Genomic DNA, 19661 nt, shown 5'->3' with positions numbered 1-19661 from the left:
CAATTTTTTTTCAAATCGTTGATAAACAGCGCTACAATCGGAAAAAAACAATTGATCGTGTTACCATAGGAAAATTATGAGTAGGGATTGAAATCTGAAGAAATGCACTTCCACATAAAAAAACCAGAAAATCGTTTTTAATATTTTTTACAAGTCTATCGGATAGCGATAAAAACTACCCCCTACTCCAACCCCTGGGGGTGAAACGGGGTGCAACTTTGAAATTTTAAATTGCAACCCCTATTTTTTATTTCAGATTTTAATTTCTCATCAAAAAATAAGCAACTTTTGTACGAAACTTTTTTTCAAATTGTTAATAAATAACGTCTCAATTACGAAATAGGGTGCAACTTTGAAATTTTAAATTGCAATCCCAATTTTTTATTTCAGATTTTAATTTCTCATCAAAAAATAAGTAACTTTTGTACGAAACTTGTTTTCAAATTGTTAATAAATAACGTCTCGATTACGAAAAACTAACATTGAATTGGAAATAATCTGAAAATGAATAGGGAATGATAAAAATTATGAATAGGGGTTTTCGATTTTCCTGCTTGGAAAAGTTTTGCCAAATTTTAAATTAAAAACATTGTTTTTGATGTTTTGGTACATGCACTTGGTCCAGTTTATTCCAAGCATGTGTTTTTTCTGATCCTTTAACGCCAGTTTGCCGGAAAAGAGGAAAAATCGAATTAAAAAATCTACAGTTTTTTCGATTTTCCGGCAAAACGGTGCATATTTTCATAGCCAAATGTATATATTATTTTAATGAGCAAGTCGCCTTTAATCGAAATAAATCAAATTTCAAACAAAATATTCATTTTTAATTTTCACGAAATTTTCAGCAAATACAGACATCCAAGTGGGAATTTTTTTCACGAACCACAAGACCAATACTATCCGGACTACACACGTTTAAAGTTAGTTACTAGTACATGATTTATTTACAACACTACTTCTCGATGTTCTGCTGCTAAATTTATGTTTTTTCCTTTTGAGTTCATCCTACACGCGTTGATATGTATTGCAACGCTAATATCTAAACACTCTTGTGTCTTGTAGTACGCCAAACGTGGACAAACATTATATTATTACAAACAAATATACCACTTAAATCATGAGGCCCTTTACAAATATCTAGTAAATATGTTGATATTAACCACGATGTTATTTTTCCACTGAGTTATTGGTGGAATAGAAAAGACTGTAGGGAATGTTATATTTAATTTGTTTTAGATTTGAAGACTCTTCTTATTTCTGTTAATCCTATTGCACGTAAAATAATACAACAATTATTAGAATAATTTATTATAATAACAACATATTTATTATATTTCTTTTAACGCCCTCTCTAAATATTGTGATATGACGGGATATACGGGATCATAGTTGATAGAATTCTTTTGCCTAACCAAGTTTTCATATTTCTGCAAAGCTCCAGCGATCAAATCAAGTCTCTCATCTTCGCCTTGATGTTCGTCCAGCCACGCTGAAATCTTCGGCAGAGACCAACTCGTATTCTGATGAGGACTGGCTAGCTCGAGGCCAGCAAAAGCAAATAACATTAGCAGAATTGTGCTGTGAGGTATAGAACTGTCGGGTGTTTGACCCGCTACTATTTCTTCCGGGCTTAAAACTATCACAGATGCCACTGACTTCAGTAGACGATAGGGCCGACCTAGGTCGGCCAAATGGGGGCAGATTATTTTTAACGCGTTCTCTAAATGTTGGAAATCCGCTTGAAGTCGTACGCGCCCCCCTTTGGCTAAAGGTCGCAGCAAAGATACATGTCTGATGAACAGTTGGATAGTCCTTACAGCGATTTCATTACATCTGTAACATACGTAATAATTAAAAATTGAAAATTTTAAACGTTGTTTCCTTCTGGTGTGAAATCTTTTCGTTATTGTTGTATTAAATCTATACCTTTTAGCCTACATTTAAGTAAACCCGACCAGACTATATGGGATTAGGACAAAACTGACCATTTTGTAGTATTTATTGGCAATTTTACTGTTACAAATATATACTAGCTATAGAAATTCTTGTGTCACGCGGACAGACAAACATTATCTTTTCGTTTAGCATCGTATATTTTTTAGAAATTATGTTTTTTGCTTTTATTTATTTTTTATTTAAATGTTTTAAATATCTTATATCAAATTATATAAGTTAGAATCTCTCAAAAGACTAATTAAAGAGTTCATTAAACCAGGGGAATTAGTGTATCACTAAGGGTACCACTGTCTGAGTTAATCGATGACAGTGAGGCGGTGCATATGGCTATGCGTTTGCTACTTTTTGGTGTGACTTCCAGGGCTTTATGTATTAAATATAATTCCACTCTACAGATTGTAGGAAGACGAAATGACGGTATTTTTGGTCTGTTGTAGTAATTGTGCAGCTTGTACCATATTCATCTTTACTGGCATCAGTGTAGAATATTGTGTCAAACTTTTCCATCTATCTATTATTTTATTGAATTTTTGTCTAAAATAGAAAGGTGGGTTTTTGTCATAGTTACATAGACTACAGTTGTTCGGTAGAATTCAAATCGATCGGACGTGTTTAAATTATCGGTGTTAATAGTATCGATAACAAATTTTTTTCCTACTTGTTTTGTTGTTTTGCGATAAACAATCAATTTTGGTGAAACTATAGGTGTTTTTTTTTTAAGATGAGTGAATTAAATGGGGGCACCAAGCCCCCTGACCCCGATCCTGACCCTTCCCCTTATGATAAAGATGAAAATCAGGTTGGTATGATGGAATTTACAAATATGGAAACAATTTCACAAAAACAAGAGAACCAGAATGGGAAATATATATATATATATATATATATATATATATATATATATATATATATATATATATATATATATATATATATATATATATATATATATATATATATATATATATATATATATATATATATATATATATATATATATATATATATATATATATATATATATATATATATATATATATATATATATATATATATATATATATATATATATATATATATATATATATATATATATATATATATATATATATATATATATATATATATATATATATATATATATATATATATATGGAATATATACAAATATGGAAACAATTTCACAAAAACAAGAGAACCAGAATGGGAAATATATATATATATATATATATATATATATATATATATATATATACATACATATACAAATACATATACAAATATGGAAACAATTTCACAAAAACAAGAGAACCAGAATGGGAAATATATATATATATATATATATATATATATATATATATATATATATATATATATATTACATACAATATCAAAAAAGTAATATAAGGAAATAAAAAAAGAAATAAAAAAAAAGAACAGTCAAAACAAGTCAATTCTTTAATTTACTTTTAACTTAAATTTAGTACTAACTCGAACTCTGATTGTTGTTCTGTGAATACTAATACAAAATAGTCTGGCTATGCCAAGGCCATTAAAAAAAATACATAGACTAGTGTTAAATGTTGGCAGACTTCTGGTCCAAGGCTGGGTAGAAGAGATATAAATCGGGGTCATGTTTGAGAAATCTATATGGTTAAATAACTGGTGTAATTAGTTTATCAATTGGGCATTTCCCCCTTTGGTGTCCGTTATGGAGAAGTTTCTACTGTATGTATACTGTATGTTGTATTCTAGCAGTGGTAGCATAGCTTTCTTATCGTCTACGCACGTACCATGGTTTTTAATTTAATTTATTTTATTTTATTCGATTCGACTTTACTTAATTTTATTTGATTTTATTTAATCTTATTTAATTTTATTTAATTCTATTGAATTTAATTTAATTTTATTTTGTTTTATTTTATACAAATATTTTAAAATCAAAATTAGCAAAGTTGATCCGGTATTTCTCGAGTTGCTATAAAAAAATTAAAAAAAAAAATAAAATGAAGTTTTCATAACAATAAGTGACTTTCGTAAATCGCTCGACTTTTGCTTGAAAACTTTTCTTATGAAGTCTATCTACGTACAAAAACCAACGTATGTACTTTCTTGCATATAAATCAAAGAAATATAAAGTAACATAAAGCTTTAAATTATTTTGCGAAATAAATCTTACCTTAAAATTACAGCAACAAAGCATTTGGCAAATTTGCGAGTAGTAATTAATATGTGTTAATATACATAATTATTATTTTTAGTATTTTTAATTAAAGGTATCGTTTCAAGAACAAAATATGATTGAAATGTCAGATGTTGGTAGTACAGATTTATTTCCTAGGTGGCGTAGTCACCCTACTGGACAAACAGTGTGACTTATCGTCCCAGCCTTTTATATGGATAGATACATTGTTGTGACTGGTGTGTTGGAAGTTACGATAGGCTATGCAAAAAAATATACAATGGTACAATTATTATTTTGTTCTTGAATAAATTGTTCATATCTGGCCTATACATTACAAAATTTTCACACCATAAGAAAAACGATTTTTAAACCGCTAAGCACCTGTAAAATCATACGTACTTGGAAGCTAACACTTCTTTGTTTTTAAAACCATCGAGATAGGTTTGATACACTCTTGATATAAACTGATTCAACTCTTTCATGTAGAGGGAGCAGCTACTAGATATTTTATGCGGAGTTTGTACTTTGGTCCAATCTGCTTCCAAGTGCAATGTTACTATTATTGTTTCTATGACGGAATTAATGCTCACTAAAAATAATGATCTAGTAAGAGTTAATTATTACTAAAAAAGAAACCAAAAAACAATGTTTCTTGTGTTACTTTCGTTTTCTTTTGTACTTCTGAGTGCAAAACCAAAAAAAGTAATGCATTTTTTTACCGAAAATCGATTAAATGATAGCATCTCATGGCCCGAGCGAGGGTCGGCGCCTCCTTATGAACGCACGCTTAGTCACACAATGCTGGAGTATAATAGATGTGCAGTGGGGAGAAACAGAATGTATAAAGAAATAGGTATGAACCCCGTGACTGTAAGAGAGATGATCGTGAAGATGACGGGAAATACGGAGGGATGGAATAGTGTTCAAAATTACATCTGAGCAGTCATTAAGAAGAAAGAAGAAGAAGAGAAACACCAACCAAGCCAACGACAGAGATAAGATCTAATTACTATTTTAATGGCAATAAGCAGCAATTGAAGGTTAAAATAAGTTTATTGACGTTTGAATTTGTGATCTTGCACTGATAACTTGTTTATACTCCAATAATTAATAGAAAAAAGAATAGCGGTTGGTACCGAAGTACATCTAGCCTTTATCGAACTAGAAAATGCGTATGATACAGTTACAAGACTTAAATTGTGCCAAGCTTTACAACAACTCGACATTAGTCCATACCTTTTAGGAATAATCACAGAAGTATACAGGGATAACACTACTTACCTAAAAATCGATAATAGACTATCAAAGTCAATAAAAGTAACTAAAGAACTAAAACAGGGATGCAGTAGGTATGTCACCCTTATTGTTTAATTTATATATTGAGTCAGCCCTCCAAAATTGAAAAAACCACTGCCAGGGAATGGGAATCCCCATAGGAAATGACGTACTGTTCTCCCTGAACTTTGCGGATGACTAAGTCGTCCTAGCTCAAGATTCTTATGATCTAGAATTTATGGTAAAGCGTCTATACAGAGAATATTTAAAATAGAGGTTACAAGTCAGCATGAAGAAAACAGAATATTTAGTTATCAATTCAGATGCAAGATTTGAAGTGTTGAAAGACGAGAGGACGTGGAAATCAAACAAGTGAAAAAATTTAAAGATTTGGGTGCACTCATTGCTAAGAACGGCTTGGGAGAAACCAAATTTAAACACCGAATTAATCAGGGACGTAAAATTGTAGGATGTCTTAACTACTTATGGTGACATCGCAACATTTCCAAAAGAAACAAAAAAAGAATAGGGCAAACCATGGTTCCATCAGTTCTTTGTTATGGCTCTGAACTATGGACAATTAATGCAAACCTGAAGAGAAGATTGTTGGCAGATGAAATGGATTATTTGAGAAGAAGTGCTAGAACATCATGGCAGGAAAGGAAAAACAACGAATCTATAAGAAATAACATGAATGCTACAGAAACGGTCATTGACAGAATAGAAAGAAGAGGTTCAAAATGGTTTGGACACCTATGAGAAAGCCTGACGAATGTTGACCCCAAAAATTTCACAAATGGAAGCCCCCTGAAAGAAGAAAAAGGGGTAGACCTCGACGCTCATGGAATAAAAGAATTAGAAGAGCGATGGAATCGACAGGTTTGGAGGAGAAGCATGCCTTGGACCGGGAGGATTGGCGGAGGAGAACGTGAATACGGCGATAGCCGTCTCCAAAATGTACTGTATTTACAAGTTGGATTAATGTCAAACGTCAATAAACTTGTTGTAACCTTCAATTGTGGCTTATTCCCAATAAAATAGTAATTACTTTAAAATGCCACAAGAAAATAGCTTCAGAACAATAGAAAAGATCTAGATAAGAGAAGGGAGTGTTCCAAAAATGTCGTCAGCCTTACAGTGGCCACTTCACTTTCGGAGTACGATACGTGCGACAGTCAACTGCGCACAAGTAAGAGAGGGTGTTATTAGTTGGTAGGCAGGATAATAGATACCTGAATTTTTGGCACTGCTATTTTTAGTACTTTAAATTAAACTAAAACCCAAATTTTAGGGACTCAACATGGAGTCATATATTGTAGCATAAAAAAATTCAAAACCCCCCCCCCTCTCAGGCAAATTCTGGGTGCGCCACTGGCATCCACAATACTTTGAATGAAATTATATCATGCATAACTAGTCGGATAACTACAGATATAATTGAAAATTTCCGTTGTATTATACAGAACATTTAAATACAAGTGAATAACAAAAACTCGCGATTACGGAATCTTGTCTACTTTATATAGATCAAAATGAATACTTACCTGCAAGAGGTTGTATGATGGCAGCTACTAAATTATGTAAACTTTGCAAGCTCTCATTGATAATATTTTTACATGGATCCGTTAAGCTGTCTTTCATGTTTGATAACATTCGTTGAGTTTGAAGTTGAAAATAATACAAAGAGTTAGCGAGATTTACGTTTTTTTGTTGTCCCATATTAGGCGTACCTCCTAAAATATAAATAATGTTTTAAAAATATCGCCGAAGTTGTACTTTCCACGCAGTCAAATTTATCGCGGAATAAAACAAGGAAAGTTTTAAAATGAGATAGGTCAGCGAATAACCGATTTAGAACACCAAAGAGAATAATGATGAGAAATAATGGCATACTCACTGAAAGATTGCAAATCATGTAAGATGAAGAAATGATAAAATTGACAAAATAAAAATGACGCACCCCAGCGTCTTCGCAAAATTTACATCGGACAAAAAACTAAAAAACATGAGTTCAAAATGTTTCAAAAACCGATCTAATGACACCTAACACGACCTCCCACAACCACCTCTTGTTGTGTAGTCATATGTCAGTCAGTATAAGTCAATGACATATCGTTTCATAAATAGATGAAATATTCTGTTAGCTGTCTACCTATCAACAGTACTGAAGACTTATAATTATTTTATGACTAAACGTTAGATATAAGTATTGAAAACAAATTTTCGTCATAATCTCAATTTACATAAAGTAGTGACTTTATCCTTTCATAAATAAGCGATTCATTTCAAAGTTGCCCCCAGGGGATGGGGGTTGAAAATGTGTTTTCACATTTTCAATCCGATATAAATTTCGCGAAATATTAGACCATTCCGCTTCTTTTGGCATACTCTGTATATTTACCTATAACTTGCGCTGCCTCCGGTCCAGTTTCTAGTTGTTGTTCAGTCTTAACAGCAAACATTTTTATGCATTTCGAAACATTTTTTCCAATCTGCTCACTTAAATTTTCTTCGATTAACGCCACGCTTAGTTCACTACAACAAAAAATAAAAGAGTTTTACACCTTCACAGGAGATTTGTGGAGTCAAAATTACAACAGATACTCTAAAACTGATGAATGATCCCCATGCAGCACTAAAATTTGTGCAAAGGAAAATTTGAGAAACCCCAATAAGTCATAATTTTACCAAAATCGTTTTTTCACTAAAATATACTTTTAAGCTGTAAATACATATTTGTATAAAGAAACGCCTTCAGTCGGTGCATTCGTAACCTATCTACAGCGGTATGATTTTGCGATGTATTAGAGAAACACCATAAGTTCATGTATTTTCACCACTCTTACGAGAACTCAAACTTGGTTCTTGCACCCCCTTTTATTAAAGGATTAGCCAATCACACCTTCAGGCTTACCAACAATAAAAAAATACACTAATATTGCCTGAAGCATTGGCATATCCTAGTGGAAAGATTCCGATTAATTATAAGAAGATTGTTGATATACAAAAACTACTAAGTTATATACCGGATGTAGAAAATATCCAGGATTATTATAATAAATTGTTCAACTGGCCCAAAATGACCAATAATATACCTGAAGAAGATAAATGATGACACTTTTCGTTTTTTTGGTTGTAATAATATTTTTTGCACTTTTTAATATAAATTACAGTACTATGTGCATTTTGTTTTATTTTAATTCCTTATGAAGTTTAGTTTCAGGTGACGCTGAACAATTTATTTAAGAAACCCCATAAGTCAATCAAGTTTGAGCGTATACAGAGCTTATTCTCAATCTTTTTTTCAAAAAATATTAGAGTGAAAGACTCAAGAAACAGTTATAAATGGAATTAGGTCAGTTTTTAACATGTAGAAATCTTCGTGTTTTCCTCACACAGTTTTTTCTTATTTCCCGAAAGTTTTAGTTTTGTGACTTGTGGGGTTTCTCAAATAAGTGATTCAATTATAAAAACAAAATTTGTTCCTCACGGTTCCGGGAAAACTACAATAAACCCATTTATTAATAAATAATGAGATCTAGGGCAATTTTGATAACAAATTCACCATTTATGCGAAAAACGCTTAATTGATTATAGCGTTTATATATTTATTTGTTTAAAATCCATATTAAATACCTTTACGTTGAGCTAGCTACTTATTTTGACCATAAGCTTACCTAAAACTTAATATTCCCGCCCCACATTGGTTCAAATTTTTGGTTACATTCAAATTTTTTGTAGTTTGTGTTTTTGAGTTATAATTTTATAATTTTTATTTCAATTTTTTTATTATTTTGTTTTATTTAAAGTAGGTTCCAAAATTAAAAATAAAATCCAAAAATGGCCCATGATCTTAGCAAAATATATAAATATTTCAAAAAATTTATTTAAAAATTCCTTTATAAAAGGAATTATTTATATTAAAACACCCGGAGGTGCTATCAACAAGTCCTCATAGACACTTTGTCTCAGGACTAGCAACCTCCAGTGGAGTCTTACGTTGCCATGTTATCTATCCCTGTTGTAACTTAAACATCCTATTATATAAAATCAAATATTGTAACTTAAATTTAATTTAACAACATTTAAAGGGTTTTTACCCAAGTGGCTCCAAACATGTACCTCCAGATAGCAATGAAGATGGAATATTAATTCCGAAGTAGCCCGATAGGGTGATTTAATATACACCTTTTATAAAGGAATTTTTAAATACAGTCAGCTACGGGAATTTAGCCTTGTGGATATAAATATTTATTATATCTATTCGTACCTAGTAATAATCCGAATCAAAGAATCGATTTGGTCTTGAGATGGTAAAGTATTTTCACCTGTGAACATCGCTTGAGTTGGATCCAGCATTCTTGTCAAGGATATGGATAAATAGGCATTCTCCAAATTTTTTAATATGCTTCTGCTAAAAAAATTAATTACATGTAAAATATTCTGTCCACTTATGCAAATGTCAGGGCGTATTGTGAGTTATCTACCTTTAGTACTTAGCAGGTTATAGGCCCAGAAATTATTTAGAAAGATCGCCGAGAAAGTGGAAATGGGAAAATAAAGTTTTTGATGCAATCCGCTTTTCTTGGAAGGTTGTGGAATGTAGGCAATGGAAAAAATGGTAAACAAGTAGCATCTATTTTATGTAAAACCATTTGATGGAAGCTCTTTCTCAAATTAGGAATTAGAATAAAGCTAGTTTTAGTACATGATGTACTGAAGACAGAGGAACCTCCTACCAGTAAAGAAGGCTTCGTAAGGTTTTAAGAAAAGTAATGTGAACGCTCGGACGATTAGAATACAGTGTGTGTAATACGAAATGTTTTGAAATCTTGTTTTCATGTATTTAAACAGTTTTTATATTGGTGGAGATACGTAGACGATATACTGGTATGGTTTACATGAACTAACAGGCAACTTGACCAATTCTTATCGAGCAGTACTGTGCGAATTAATTAAATCATAGGCTGTTTTAATGAAAACACAGTTTATTTAGAAAAAAATTATATTTTGACAAAACTTACTATATTTAGTAGGAAATATGTTCCCTTTGGCTGAAATGACTGCTTTTATCCGTGTTGGCATATTCTACAAGTTTCTGACAGTTCCCAGATATCCTTTCATCTCGAAACCAAACCTGAATGACTGCTTCATCATTTTTATTTTTGTAGTACAGTTGATTTTGCGCAGTCTAGCTTTGCAAATAGCCCATACATTTTCAATGGGATTGAAGTCTGGCGAATTACTGGGCCAATCTAAAACATTAGTCTTCTTATTTTTAAAAAATTCCATCATTTGCTTTGACTTGTGACAGGGAGCTGAGTCTGTTGAAGAATCGCTCCTACTTAAGGCTGACATTTTTGAAGTTCTGTGTTCAAACGCTGTTCACCATGCCTTCGATTGGTATGAAAGATCCAACCTACATAATGAAAAACATTTTTTTGACTGGATGTCAACATACGATGGTATAAGGTTTTCAATGTCAGACGTCCTGACGAATTTCGACCGCCGTCCCTGACCTATAAAGTGAGTGTTATCTGTAAATAGGACTTTTCTCCAGTCGTCTACAGTCCAATTGGAGCTCAATTTGCTCTTTCGAAGTAAAAATCTTTCATCTGCTGGTGGTGTTTTTCTCTTCCGCATTTTCCTAACCTTTTCACATCCATTTATCTCGTTTCTCGTTTACGCTTCAAAATATTACTTACTAACCCCTGACTCACTCCACACATTCTTACGATTTCTCTTTGTGATATGTGTGTTCACTTAACGCTTCCTAGGCGTAATATCCATGACGGAATTAAACGAAACAAACTCACTAATTACCGAAAACAACACAAAATAGTAAAAAACAATACAAACTTAGTGGGAAATGTCCTAAAACACCCCCAAATAAAAGGCAGAAAAAAGTAAGATTACGTTTTCAATGCTTGGTCAGTTGTAAATGTGTGAAGAGTATTGCCAACTGTGAATATTGAAAAATGTCACAATGATTCGACTAATTCGCACAATACTATATATTAATTCACTCCATAATCATACTGAATTTCTAATAGAAACAGAACAGAATCAATCCATAAATTTTCTAGATTTAAAAATTATCAGACTTAAAAACAAACATGAGTTCTCCATATTTTATAAAACAACATACTTTTCCATTGAATATACTTTTTTGATTATAAAACTAATATATTTCAGATGAGCATTTGCATTCATTCAAATGCAAGCTCACTTTACAGTGTTTCTTAATAAAATAGAGGTTAAAATACTCAATAATGTAGAGTTTTTACCTGAATAAAAATATGGTATAAATACTAAAACTGATTACAGTTTAAGCGTTCTGTAAATCCCACACTAAAAGTCAGCGGATAAGCTTGCATTAATATAATAACTTAAAACATTTGTTGAGGTATTACAGAAAGTAATTTAAAAAAAATATTTAGTAGTGTCTGTCAGAATGATCATTTCAATTCATCATTCTGGTAGATACTACATCACTAGATAAAACATGGAAAAGTTACTTACTCGAAGGCAAATAAATCATATTTTAATTTGTTTGTCATTTCATAATAACATTTTAATAACTTTGGAAAATCCTCTTCTAGGGCTTGTTTCAGAGCCGAAGTAGATTTCTGGATTTCCTCCTGAAAAACTTTTCCAAATCCTATCCAAAACTTCTCGGCGATATTCAAGTCACTGTGAACCAAATATAAGTTGTTTAGAGTGTTGTGTAAAAATTTCACCTATGAAAAAAAAATCAATTACAGAATTTTAAATAATGTTGACATTTTAACGAAAATTTGAAACTTGCACAGTAATTTGGACCTAACTGACCTGTTTACATATTGAAAATATATCTTCAGCAAATACTTTTTCTATTTCAGACCAAACTTTTGTTCTAAAACCTTGAGAAGATGTGAGGTTAATGTGCCCTGGGCCACCTTTGGTCTTGCTAGAGGAAAATGAACTGACAGAGAGGGCTAATTTCAAACTTTCTCGGCATTCATGTAAATTGTTGTCCACAAAATTATTTGCTACTGATTCTATTGTACCAATATTTATGAATATCTAAAAATAATACATTGTAATAATATCATGTAAATGCAACAAATATGAAATTGAGCATAGGATTTTTATTTAAATGGTTAATATATTCTTATAAAACCTACAATACCTAATTTGTGATTTTATTAGAAAATCAAATACCATTTAGTACAAGTCTGTTGTGTATTCTAACGATGAAACAGTCATCCTCTTTCTATAACCTACCACTAACATTGATGCACCCTGGAGGTGGAACACCAGCCAAAGGTATAAAACACTTTAAACAATGACAAAGAATCAAATTCGAACCAGTGTACTGATCTAGTAAAAGCTTCTACCTCCGGTTCTCTGAGTACTGATCAGAGGCCACTGCCTTTTTCTCTGTATGATCGCTTGTTCCCACGGTCTTTGAGTATTGACTGAAGATCATCCTTTATCTTACCCATCTAAACGTTGCTTGTTTGTGTTCAATGGCGTCGTCTTCTTATTTTTATTACATAATAGCTGACCCACCGAACTTCGTATGGCCTTAAAATTAAATAATGCATCAAAGTTGAATAAGCTCCTCTTTCAAGCCTGTTAAGTAACAGAAATCTCTGGGTACCCTTTGCTGTTGATTCAATTTTAGAAAATTTGTATAAACTATTCTCTTCTCTTTATTCTATTTCATTCTAATTTATTTTATTTTAATTTTTTAACCCACCTGTAAAGCTGTAGTTGTTTGTGTAATATTTTCGTTTTTAGCTCCTTGATTCAAAGAACCTGTGGCCAATTGAACAACTTTTTGCTGGTGTACCCTAATATTCCTCAGTTCATTCGTAACACTATCAATATCCTTTAGTTCCGGATCAGAGGCTAATTGTTCTGAAATAAGAAAAAAATTACTTATTACATAGATTTCTAACTAGTATTAAATGATTAACTACCTAATTCCTGCAAAAGAATAGCTTTCTGAACGGGATCATTGGTATTTGTTAGCCTTTTACTCAATTGTTGCAATCTGTTAACTTGTCGTAAGATATGACTAGCCAAATGAAGCCGACCTAGCACCTTTGTGTGTTTTTCTAACTCATTATAGGGTATTGTTATCTAAAACAGCACAGTAAAATATATAGAATAAATTTATAACATTTGTAGCTGAATATTGTTGAATTCAGCCCTCGACTGTCTTAAAGTGCTATATAAATGGAGAACATATCAACTTTATTATAAATTCTTCTCTGGCACTTTAAAAAAATATACAGCAATTGTACAGCTTATGGCCATTAAAATTTATCTGAGAGTCTTAACTAAATAAAAAAATATAATGTTATATTAGCCTGGACTCATATGACATGAACCAAAGCCAATATGCAACATAACTTTATTTTTCTGAATTGGAATTTATTTAACTATATAAATTAAACAGATACAATTAAGCCTATTTGATATTAACAGCCAATTAATATAGCCAATTAATCAACACTAATACTTTTATCAACTACAATAATTATAAAATAGACAAAAAAGAAAAGTAATGTAGGACGAAAATTAATTGGACCATCACCCAATCAATGATAAATATTTTTGTATTCTGTTTTCTGGAAATTATATTAGTGAAGCGTGGTTGGAAAGCGTGTGTTGAAGAAATAATTTATGATGTTAGTTGAGTAATTTAATTTAATTACTTGTCAAAAAATGGTTTGTGGAAAATGTTTATCTAAGGATTTATGAAATTCCATTGTTGTTGTGCACCATAACAAATAACTTTCTGCACTTATTTCTCAAGGAACTGTGAGAAATATAATTTTATCATTAAAAAAGAAAATGTTGAAACAAAATTTACAACTGTTTGTGTACTTTAAAACTTACAGAAAGCATGCTTTGTGGACACTTATTAAACAAGATTCTTCTGCAAATTGTGTTGCATATTGGTTTTGGTCCAATTCATAAGCTTTTGGGTCCATAGATGTCCTAAATGGTCAGCAAAAAGAATCAGTGTAAATAAATAAATTCTCACATTTCTACTAAAGTTAGTCTATATTTATTATAACCTACCTGAGTTTTAAGTCTTTCCGCATCAATAAATAATGTTTTTACATGAATATTCATGGAATTTAAAACAGTTTCCAATTTTGTGGCATTATTCGCTTGTTGCAACAAATCTTCATGTTTTTCCAATATTTGTCTGTGAAGTTCTTGATTTATTAGTTCTATGCCCTCTGCTAATTTTTTTACTTGTTCTTTAATACTAATAGACTCATTTAATATATTATTGGAGTTTGGATTCAAAAAATTTACATAAAATTCTACAAAATATTAATTATTTTATTGATATAAAAATACAATTATTTTTAAAATATTACCTTCAGTTTCTATACGCCCTATAAGTTCATTTTTACTTTCTGCCATGGTCAAAAGCCTTTACTTTTGACTCTTTATAGTTCTTTATACGGTTCTATTTTGCAACAATAAAATAATAATAATTGTTAGCTTAGAGGTTACGTTGATAATTTGAGTTGGCATTTGTGGGATTGAGGGGTTGACATCGACAACTAAACAAGAAAGAATATAGTAGACGCATATACTTGTCAAAACTGTCAAACTGTCAAAAAATTTGAAGTATTTTCATACCAGTTGCGTAGTGCGTACAATTGTCTAAAATATTTGATTAAAATTATTGTTGTGGAATATTAGACTTAAAGAGTTATTTCACAAAATTTATATTATTAATAATAACAAATGTTTTTGGTTATTTAATTAATATATTCTAAAATTCCCAATATAATGATGATTACATTTTTCTGATTATTATACCATGTTGACGCCTATGAAAGATCGAGCAGTTCCGCATAGGTTTCGTATTATTCATAGCTGTGTTAGGAAAATTTGAACTCTAACGTTGACGTTCTGGAAATTTTAAATATGAGTGACGTTACTTTATATAAATTGTGAGGTGCACGCATTTTTATATGCAAAATACTACTATATTCTTTGATAAATAGTAAACACACATTTATTTTCGGCCATATCTTTTGTTAATAATGAAATAGAATAAATATTGTAATTTTAAATGATACTATTTAGTATTTAAATTTTCATTGATCGTTCCTTGTAAAACACATCAAAATTTAAACTATACATTGCTACGTTGGTTTAAAATTAACAGGATGTATAATGTGTAGAAAACGTTTATTTTTTCAAATCAGTTAAAATTATGTAAAGTTATTCTGCTTTTATTAATCAATAACCAATCAGTATTAAATTTTTATTGTCAAAGATGATGTGTATTGATGGTTGCATAATTGGTAGGAAATCTTAAGGGATGTGGGATAAATTCTAACAAAACAACTATATGAAATGTATAAAATATTTTTTATTGTCGAATTTTTAATTTATCGTTATGCACAATTATTTTTTATAATACATTATACTTTTTATTAGAAACTGTGTCAAGTAATGCAGTTATAAGTGTAATGTATAAAATATTTCAAAATAGATTTTGATGATAAATATTTTAAGTTACTTTTTATTAGAAAATTGGTAAGTAAACCTAAATTAATACTTTAGATCGTTACTTAAGATCCTAAGTTTAATTTTGTTGTTTAGATTTTATTAGATATTCAATTTTTTCGTTATTCTTCACTGATATTATTTATTATTCATTCTTATTCTATTATTATAATATTTTCCTTTTGTTTTCTTCTTACATTTTAAATCTTATTATGTATATAGATTCTTATGTATGTAGTGTACAACATAGAGGATCAAGGGAAAGATTTGTCAAATATTTAATCATACAAAACGAGCCAACAGGTTAACCACCTGGAAGAGTCAAAATTTTTTTAATTAATAGGAAACAAACACCGAATGAAAAAAACAAATAAGAAATATCAAGTTAAAGACAGAAGAATGAAAAATTGGAAAAGAAGAGACATTTGACAAAGAAAAATAGAAAAGAATCACAGGAAAGTGAGCCTCTCTCTATATAGTTTCAAGAGTCTATATTCATTCATCTCTCTATTAATCAGCTGTGTTAGACGGGCAGTAACCTGAATCTAAATTACCCCCTAGATACCAACAACCTGATCGATTCCGAGAAATTATCAGTGAACAAAGAGAAATTGAGCCTCACTACACAAATGTTAAAATTCGGTCGCCAGTTCAACAGATTGAATGAAAGAGCGAGTAAGGCTCTCTTCGTTGGGAGAGGGTATATCGGACGGGCAGGACGCCGACGCCTGGCGTACTTCTTACAGCCGCAAATATGCGCGAATCCAAAACACAACTATTCCGTTTGTGAAGCCGGACGTACGGTATGTAGTTTCCGACGGGCTCGCCAGATTAGTATAATGCAGGTACGATTTTGTGCATGCCCTACTAATATAATACTTTCCGGATAATATTTTTGATGTTTTAAATCATTGACGTTTCTGAAGCATTTAATAAATTCTTAAATATTTTAATAATTGTTAGTTTTTTTTGTTGTTAACTGTTTAATCTAAACTTTTTTTTGTTTTTTCTTTAAAATTTTATACTTGCTAATGAATTCAAACTAGAAATTATTAGGTTGCCTTGCATTCAATTGTTTGTATTTTATGGGTATTAATTTTTCTAGTCCAACAGGTGACCATATATAATTATGCATTATGCAGTTCATACAGTTGTTTCGTTTTAGCATATCATTTCTTAATTATATTATATTTTTGAAATTAAACACAAATTAATTATGTGTTGTGCTGTAGTTTGTCTTTCTGATCTAATGCTGTTTTTAAAATGAAGTATTATAAGAAAACGAAGAGCAAAGTTTTCCTAAAGCGTCTTTTTCATTAATGAAGGATAGTTATAATTTTGGTAAAATGCTATTTTTTTGTGCTGTTGTTATTAATGAATGGGTATCCATGCTTATCTAGCCTCTTATATTTTTAAATTGTTTGCGCATTATAAAATGAATATTTTCTTCTTTGTTTCTCTTTTTTCTTTTTCTATTTTTCTTCGGCTTTTCCCATTATGAGTTTGCTGTTTTCGTTCTCCATAGCTCTCTATTTTCCTGGTCATCTTCTCTGAGGTCTCTTGGTCTCTATCTATCATAGCATTTCCTATGTATGTTTTCTATCTTGTAGCAGGTCTTCTTCCAGTGGGTTCCAGTTCAAAATTTTTTTCGACCACCTGTGTTCTGGCATTCTTTGTACATGCCCGTACCACTGTAGGTATCTCTTTTCCAACTTTTTTTGTAATTGAGCATTTTACATACATTGTATTTCACATTTCCGCTGTTCTTATTCTATCCGCTCTGGTAACTTGTGGACATCTTCTCATAAAGTACAGTTCAAAGGTTCTTATTTTATTTCGTATTGATGTTGTCAAATTCATGTAATCTTCGACGAACTGTAAGTATACTTACATTATTGCCTCGAACCTCTTGAAGTTGATTTCTTGTTTGCACCGCTGTTAAATGACGATCCCGCAAAGCGTTGACTAGTATAATACGATCATCTAAAGCGTTAGTTTTGCGCTTCCTGCCACTTCCTGCTTTATGCTTGTTTGTTCCAGTTCGTATAAAACGTTCCACTACCCTTTGGATGGTCTCAGAAGTCTTTTTTCTTTTTATGTTAGAGTCTATGTTTCCACCCCGTATGTATGGATCGGCCTCAGTAGTGTTTTGTACATGGAATTGTTTTTGGAGTTCATAGTACGCCCTATTTGTAAGGTGTATTCTTCTTTTAATTTCTTCACTTGTTTTAATGGTAGTATTCACTAGCGAGCCAAGGTATGTGAAGCTATCAACACGTTCAAAGATATAACTTCCAAATACTTTCTCCCGTTCCTCATTTGTTATAGGATCTTTTGTAACCAACATGTACTTGCTTTTGTAGTCGTTGATGACTGGACCGACCTGTTTCGCCGCCGTTTTCAATTCTAGGAAATATTGCTCAGCATTTCGCTTGCTACGACCTATTATGTCCATGTCATTAGGCTATGCTAAGATTTGTATCGATCTATTGTAAACAGTACCACCGTATCTAATTCGTGTGTCTCAGACTGCCTTTTCCAAGACAATGTTAAATATGAGGCAACCCAGGACCTCCCCTTGTCTGAGTCCATCCTTTATCTCAAAGGATCGAGAAATTTTTCCTCGTATCCTAACTCTGGCTTTTAAGTTACACATTGTTATTCTCGTTAATTGGATAAGTTTTTCTGGGTTTCAATGTTAAATTCTAATGTATTCTCGAGGATCTGTCTTATTGAATGAATTTAGCAATTGTTAATTTTTCTAGACTAAATCCCGCCTGGTATTTTCCTAAACTTGTAGCCTTTCGTAGAGAATATTTGCTAGTATTTTGTAAGCAGTTGTTAACAGGGTTATACCTCTGTAGTTGTCACACTGGAGCTGATCGCCTTTTTTATGTAACGGGCATATTAAGCCTTTAGACCATTCAGAGGGTATGGTCTCATTTTGCTATATAGGGTAATATTCATCACTATACTCTGAAAGATCCTTTTTTTGTTTTCTTTGGCTAGATTGTTGTTCCATATAATTCCATGGAATGCTTTCGTGGTTTGTTTTCACCGTGCTATTTTCATTTCTATATCTTTCATGTAAGTACCATCTCGACTTATCATTGACCCTAAATACTTAAAAGTCTTACATTAATAGTCTCTTTTTTCTTCAATCTTCTTTTATTATGAGCCATCATCATTATTATCATAATTGGCTTAACAATCCTTTGTAGATTTTGGCAGAGAAGTCGCCACTCCCGTCGATTCCTAGCAACTTTTCCCTCCATCTTTAGAATCGTAAAGTCTTCTTGCACATCATTAATTGATCTTCTAAGCGGTCGTCATACTATCAGTGTATGGATAAAATGCCAAAACATAAGATGCCACATGTATAAGGAAGGTATAGCAAAAAGATGGTCAGCACCTTTCTTATATATTTTAGAGCAGATTTTGTCGATTCCTGTGGCTTTATTTTTATTATTTTTAAGTTTGTAAATAGCATTTGATACTTTCTCTCTTGTTGGTGTTTCAATGTGTAGTTGTTGATATACCTACGTTTAGTTAGTTTTCTATGTTGTCGCATTATTTAACATAATCTAAATTGAGGTGATCGCTGAAATGTTGTGCCCATGTATTAAGAGCTGAGTTTGTATGATGTAAAATTTCATCGTACAAATATCTACAGCTTTTATTCTTGGCTTAAATTCTTGACGGCTACTATTTT

The 19661-nt window shown here is 31.4% G+C and overlaps 2 protein-coding genes across 3 annotated transcripts in view; one reads left to right on the top strand and one right to left on the bottom strand.

Moving 5' to 3' along the window:
* Positions 1 to 1204: 1204 nt before the first annotated feature.
* LOC140440398 (conserved oligomeric Golgi complex subunit 5-like) lies at positions 1205 to 15005 on the bottom strand. Of its 2 annotated transcripts, none has more exons than XM_072530874.1 (11): positions 14803 to 15005; positions 14495 to 14745; positions 13384 to 13546; positions 13161 to 13321; positions 12248 to 12481; positions 11939 to 12156; positions 9687 to 9827; positions 7818 to 7951; positions 6961 to 7149; positions 4541 to 4730; positions 1205 to 1833 (listed from the first exon to the last, which is right to left on the bottom strand). In XM_072530874.1, the coding sequence occupies exons 1-11, from the start codon at positions 14846 to 14848 to the stop codon at positions 1329 to 1331; spliced, it is 2232 nt and encodes a 743-aa protein (XP_072386975.1). In that variant the 5' UTR covers positions 14849 to 15005; the 3' UTR covers positions 1205 to 1328. The 2 variants fall into 2 exon arrangements, with proteins under 2 accessions (XP_072386975.1, XP_072386974.1); XM_072530873.1 differs by having other exon boundaries at positions 1207 to 1833; positions 9687 to 9830.
* A 1726-nt stretch (positions 15006 to 16731) lies between these two features.
* The window catches only part of LOC140440397 (GTP-binding protein Rhes), an 81572-nt gene continuing 78642 nt past the window's right edge, over positions 16732 to 19661 (top strand). Inside the window, exon 1 of the mRNA XM_072530872.1 lies at positions 16732 to 16794. The gene's annotated coding sequence lies outside the window, so the exon portion shown is untranslated. The remainder of the gene's footprint in view (positions 16795 to 19661) is intronic.

This window comes from Diabrotica undecimpunctata, chromosome 4 (genome assembly GCF_040954645.1).
Source record: "Diabrotica undecimpunctata isolate CICGRU chromosome 4, icDiaUnde3, whole genome shotgun sequence".
Classification (NCBI taxonomy): domain Eukaryota; kingdom Metazoa; phylum Arthropoda; class Insecta; order Coleoptera; family Chrysomelidae; genus Diabrotica; species Diabrotica undecimpunctata.
This window is presented reverse-complemented; position numbering and strand designations above follow the sequence as displayed.